At 60.4% G+C, this 5603-nt stretch overlaps 1 protein-coding gene across 6 annotated transcripts in view; it reads right to left on the bottom strand.

The window, feature by feature from the left end:
* The window catches only part of MAT1A (methionine adenosyltransferase 1A), a 20653-nt gene that overhangs the window by 4597 nt on the left and 10453 nt on the right, over positions 1 to 5603 (bottom strand). For all 6 annotated transcript variants that reach the window (XM_006163745.3, XM_027766386.1, XM_006163744.3 and 3 more), the window contains 3 exons: positions 4968 to 5080; positions 4491 to 4634; positions 85 to 303 (listed from right to left, as the gene is read on the bottom strand). In XM_006163745.3, coding sequence (XP_006163807.1) covers positions 85 to 303; positions 4491 to 4634; positions 4968 to 5080 — 476 coding nt within the window. The remainder of the gene's footprint in view (positions 1 to 84; positions 304 to 4490; positions 4635 to 4967; positions 5081 to 5603) is intronic.

Raw genomic sequence — 5603 nt, 5'->3', positions numbered from 1 at the left:
CCCCGGGGGAGCCACTCAGAGCTGCCTCTCCTGGTGTCTGCGCTCGGAGACCTAAGAGGGCCTCGCTCGGAGACCAGGGCGCACCTGGGGACCGCCGATGACAAACCGCCCGCTGGGCTGCAGGTGGTAGATGGTGTCTTCATCCAGGTAGCGGGCGGGTACCACAGCCCGGATCACCTGCTCCCTCAGGGCCCGGCGCATCTCCTCCAGCGTGACGTCCTCGTCATGTTGCACGGAGATGACGATGGTGTGGACGCGTACAGGGATGACGGCACCACTGTCCTGCGTGTACTGGACTGTCACCTGCGTGTCAGAGGGCAGGAGGGCTCTGCAAGGCCAAGGCCTGGGCTGAGGGTGCTTTGCTGCCAGGCACCAGTGCCCAGGGCTCGGGTGGGGCCTCCTGTCCCACAGGCCCTCACGATCTTTATCTGACAAGCTCTCCCACCACAACAATGCCCGTGCTCTGGGCTGGGCGTCGGCATCACCACCCTCGACACAGCCACCGTCGGTGCCGATGGGAGGCTTTAGCTTCTTCTCGGCTTGAGACCACCCCCAGGCTCCTCCCTTCGAGCTCAGAGGCTCCTGGGTAGTCAGAATGTCCTCCTGGCCAAGCCCGTGGTGCAGGCCCAATGCCTGTGTTCCTGCCGGTGACCACAGGAGCCACCAGCCTCACCTCATCACCAGGGACACCAGGCCTGTGCCATGGAGTGTGAAGGGACACTTGGCTAGAGGCACCTTTCAGGCCATCCAGAATGATTGGCAGGGGAGCATGGTGGCCCCTGCACCCTCGGGAGAGGACCCTGGGAGCGTACGGCTGCAGAGGGACTGCTGCAGGCCGGGGCAGGGATGCTGCTGGCTGACAAAGAGGGAGCCAGCGTGGACTGCCTGCCTTGGGCATCTGCTGAAGTTGGGGGGCTGCTGCAGCCAGGAGCCCAGCTCGGGCCACATCCCGAGGGCAGCTCTGGGCCTGCCGTGCCCATGGGCCACTGCTCCAGACAGCACAGCGGGAGACCACAGCTCCCTTGTGAGCGAGAAGACCAGAAGATGGGCCATGGCAGAGCCCGCCAGGTCACATACCCGGAGCGTGAAGGCCAGAGCTTCTCCACGGGCCTGTCCACCCTGGGGGAAGGGAAGCAGCCTGGGCACCTTGGTTCAGAGTGGGGGGACAATGCAGTGTGGACGGCTGATGAGGCCAGGGAAGAAACAAGCCCTGACAGCTGTGCCAGAGACAATGCGATCCTGCCACCTTTTACAGCAGAGGAGCTGAGCTTCCAGTGGTAAACATCTCAGATCACACGGCAGGGCTGCCTCGCAGCCTGGTGGTTCAGGAGCCCAAGCCACATGGCAACTGCAGCTCGAACCCAGTGGCTTGAAAACGTGCCAGAAGTGTCGTGAGCACCCCAGAGCCCAGCAGGAGGGGGACGGAGGGCTGCAGTGTGATGGTGCCCCACCCGGGGGTGATCTCTCTCTCGCTCGTTCTCTCTCTCACTCACTCTCTCTCTCTCTCTCTCTCCCTTTCACTCTCTCATTCACTCTCTCTCTTCCCCCCTCTCTCCCTGCTTCTCTCTCCCCCCTCCCCTCTCTCTTTCTCCCCCCCCTCCCTTAAAAAGAGAGAGAGAGAGTGCAGCAGGAAGAGCGGGGTCTGAGCTGGGGCGGTGCGGCCGAGAGCTGCCACTGTGGCCTGCCCACTTGGGTCCTGCGGGGTGCTAAGCCGCAGGCCCAGTGCTGTGGGAGGTGCTGTGGACCCACAGCAGGGCCCAACCTGCAGTGCTGCAGCTGCCCGGATGGAGTTGGTAGGACACGGACTGACAGGTGCAGAACAGCTCCTACCCAGGACTTGGACGGCAGCAAGGTGCCCCGGACTGTGCCTGCAACAAGGTCTCAGACATGCACCAAACTCCAGGCCTTTGGTCCTGCTCTGTTCCCTGCCTGGACCAAAGACAATGCAGGAGGGTCCAGAGGACAAGGGGGAAGAGCTCTGGCTGCCCAACATCGACCTTGGAGCCCGGCAGAGGCACGCAGACTGCAGGCCGAGAACAACCCCCAGCTCTGGGCGAAGCCTGTGATGGAGCGGCAGCTGGGATGGAGGCTCATCTCCACTGCTAGCAGCTCCTCTGCCCCAGGGAGCCCCGTGGTGCCCTCAGAGACCCACAGAACGGGGCAGCAGGGCGCAGGCCCTGAGCACTGCTCCGTCTCAGCACACAGTGCAGTACCGGGAGGCCTGAACGACAGCTCCGACAGGTGCAAAAACAGCTCCACACTGCAGCCAGCACTTGTACCAGCGGTGAGTTCAGGTGGGAAGTCTCACCTGTTCAGGCACCTCTGGGACAGGGGGAGCCCTCCGCAGCACAGTGCTCCCAGAGGGGCCCTTGCACCAGGGTGGCTAAGGATGAGCCAGGTTGCCCTGGGCCACTGGGGGCCCTCTCCGAGCTCCCTTGCAAACCCACACCCTCTCGCATGGGCCTGCCCTCTGGGCGAGCAGTTTAAAGAGAATTTGGTGTGCCCCTCCAGGATGGGAAAGCCTTGAAGAGCCCACCCTCTTCTCCCTTCACTGCTACACTTGCAAACTCGCCATTGCTTATCTAAGCAAACCAGGACGCCTCCCCTGGGGTGCTGCTCCACCTTCATACTCTCAGAAAGAAAGGCAGGCTCGGTCAGCTTCACCGACTTCTTCTCACCCCCATTTCAGGGTCTCTTCCTGCGAGTCCTTCCCTGGCCTGCCTCACAGTACCGTCCCAGCCCGGGCATGCCACGCACACCAGTGCTGTGTGCCCAGGCATGCCGCTCACACTAGTGCTGTGTGCAGTCTTCTGGTGCCTTCAAGGACACCCAGGGGATGCTGACAGTTCCCCTCCCCACCTATGGGGTCATGCGGGGAACCTGAAAGTCCCAAGGAGTGGTTCCTTTTGGGCAACGCACACGCCCGTGCCCCAGGTACAGCCGGTATGCGACCTCTGCCCTGTGCACGGCCTTACACTCAGAACAGGAAGACACATCTCTGCAACCAGAGACACAAGACAGAGCCTCGTGCCCCAGCTGGAGTGATAAACACACACGCGCCAAGCTCCAAGTGCAGGCGCAGAGAGCCCTACCTGGTGGTGACCAGGGAAGGTGCCCACGGAGGTGGAAACTGCACTGGCCTCTCACGGGTATGTGAGGACCAGAGAAGGGTCCCAACGCAAGGGCAGAGCACAGATGCAAAGCACCACGAAGCAGGGTGCGAGGGAAATGGCGTGAATTAGCGAAGACGGGTGGGCCGTGCTGGCAAAGGAAGGTGAAGCTGGGAGGCCATAAAAGCTTTCGAACGCCAGGACAGCTGGGGGTTCCTGCTGCAGAGAGCTCGGGAGGGCACTGGTCTGCCTGGCCATCATGGCACAGCTCTGGGAAAGGCGGGGCTGGAGCTAGAGGGGGGCTCGACAAGGAGAGCGGGCATGGGGCAGTGCAGCCAGAGGGGTGCAGGGTGGGTCCAGCCTGCCCCTTCAGCTCAGCAGGTGGGTGTACACAGAGGCCACGCTCACTCAGGGGAGAGTGAGGAGCTGATCTCATGCCAGAGGGACCCAGTGCGAGAGACCTGGGGCTGAGTGTACAAAGATTGAAATGGAGCCCACCAACATAGATGGGGGTGGAGGATGAAGTGCCAGGAACTTGGGGGATCGTGTGTTCAAGCGTGGAAGGGGCCAGGGCAGAGCCCCGAGGTGAGACTGTCAGGTCATCAGGGTTGACAGGAGTGGACGTGGGGGGAGGCCTTCATGTGTGCACACTTGCTTCACTGCCAGCCTTCGGGCGGGTTTCAACATCAGGGAGTGAGAGGTCAAGGCCCATGGGTTGGCCCTGGAAACAGCTGGAGTAAAGCCATCTCACAAGAGATGGAGACAAGAAAAAGGGCCGCAGTGGGACCAGCAGTTAGCATAATGGATATGTCGCTGGACTCTCTTGTAGCCAACCACGGTTTGAGTCCTGGACCCGGTGGCTTAAAACTCACACCGGGCACGTGTGCGTGTGTGCCCAAGATCCGGATAGGAGAATGGAGGAGAAGGGATTGCAGCATGGCCATCCCCCCGAGGGGGGTGATTTCTTGCTTTATATCCCTCTGTCTCTCTCTGTCTGTCTGGTGAATGCATGCACCCTATAGCCAAAAAAAAAAAAAAAGGAAAAGGGCTACAGTGAGATCAGACAGCCGGCTGCAGCATGAGAGCAGGGCGCGGGGCAGTGGCTGTTGAGGCTGAGGGCAAGAAGGGGGAGCCATCAGAGTGGACGAAGCTAACAAGGCCAAAACATCTATTCTTCCAACTTCTCTGCATTTGTTATATTTTTATAATAAAATGGGGAGGAACATCTAAAGATTTTCAAATAAATATTTCTATTCAAAATTAACAGTACTGTCACTCTCCAGACTGAACTTTTAAGCACAGAAATAGTAAGAATCGGGAGGACTTGAGGGCGCTTCGATTTCTGTCTGGAGCTCCATGGGAAGCCAAGCGGCAGCTCACCTGGGTCTTGGAGTCAGGCCGCAGCCAGGGGAGGACACCAGAGCGCCTCAGGTCTGCCATGCGGGCGTTGAGCTTGTGGGCGAGGATGACGGTGAGCGGCATGCACTCCTCTGTCTCGTCCGTGGCGTAGCCGAACATCAGGCCCTGGGGCAGGGAGGGAGCAGGCCACAGAGCTGCCTCAGACCAGCCTGGGAGCTGCACTGGTGCCTCAGCTTATGGGGACCCTTGGACGCAGAGCTCAGGGAGAAGCAGGCCCTGACCCCATCTCTCCAGGAGGAGAGGCGAGGCTTCCACACTAGGCTGGGTCCTGGAGTTGCTGCCGGGCAAGGGCGGCCACTCTCTCCCAGGTCTTGAGCTGGGGTGGGGTCCACCCCGCAGCGGTTGTTCATTCCTCATGAAACTGCCCAGTTCGGCCTACAGGTTGGTCGAGTCTGGGCAGCCGGCGCTGCAGGGAGCCCGCGGCCCCAGCAGCTGTACCTGATCCCCCGCGCCGACATCCTCTTCGTGCCTGTCCAGGTGGACACACTGGGCGATGTCCGCAGACTGCTGCTCCAGAGCCACCAACACATTGCAGGTCTTGAAGTCGAAGCCTGGGACAGGGAGAGCAGGCTGATGGTCCACGCGTGAGACTGGCCGGGAGGGGCCAGGGTTGGCTGCGAGCTCTGTGGCAAATCACTGGGTCCCTGACACAATGGTGAGTCTGTCTAGGCCCACAGCTCTGGCCTGGGGTGGGCAAGGCCACCTACCTGCCACACTGTCCCGTGGGATTATTTGGTCAAAGAAAACTCTCCATGGTGCATTTTAGGGTGTTCGTCCTTTAGTTTAAAAGTGTGTGCCAGAGACCAGCAGTTGGCGTAATGGCTATGTCACTGAACGGAATGCAGCCGACCGCAGTTCGAGTCCCAGACCCAATGGCTTAAACTCACGCTGGGCACATGTGTGTGTGTGCCCGAGATCCCGAGAGGAGAATGGAGGAAAATGGAGAAGGTACTGAGGCATGGCCATCTCCCCTGGGGGGGTGATTTCTCGCTTTCCACCTCTCTGTCTCTCTCTGTTTTTCTGGCGAGCGCACATGCCCTGTAGCAAAAACTTCTCAAAAAAAAAAAAAAAAGC

The sequence above is a fragment of the Tupaia chinensis genome, unplaced genomic scaffold, assembly GCF_000334495.1.
Source record: "Tupaia chinensis unplaced genomic scaffold, TupChi_1.0 Scaffold142854_1, whole genome shotgun sequence".
Lineage (NCBI taxonomy): Eukaryota > Metazoa > Chordata > Mammalia > Scandentia > Tupaiidae > Tupaia > Tupaia belangeri.
The sequence above is the reverse complement of the archived record's forward strand: the minus strand, read 5'-3'. Positions and strand labels throughout refer to the sequence as shown.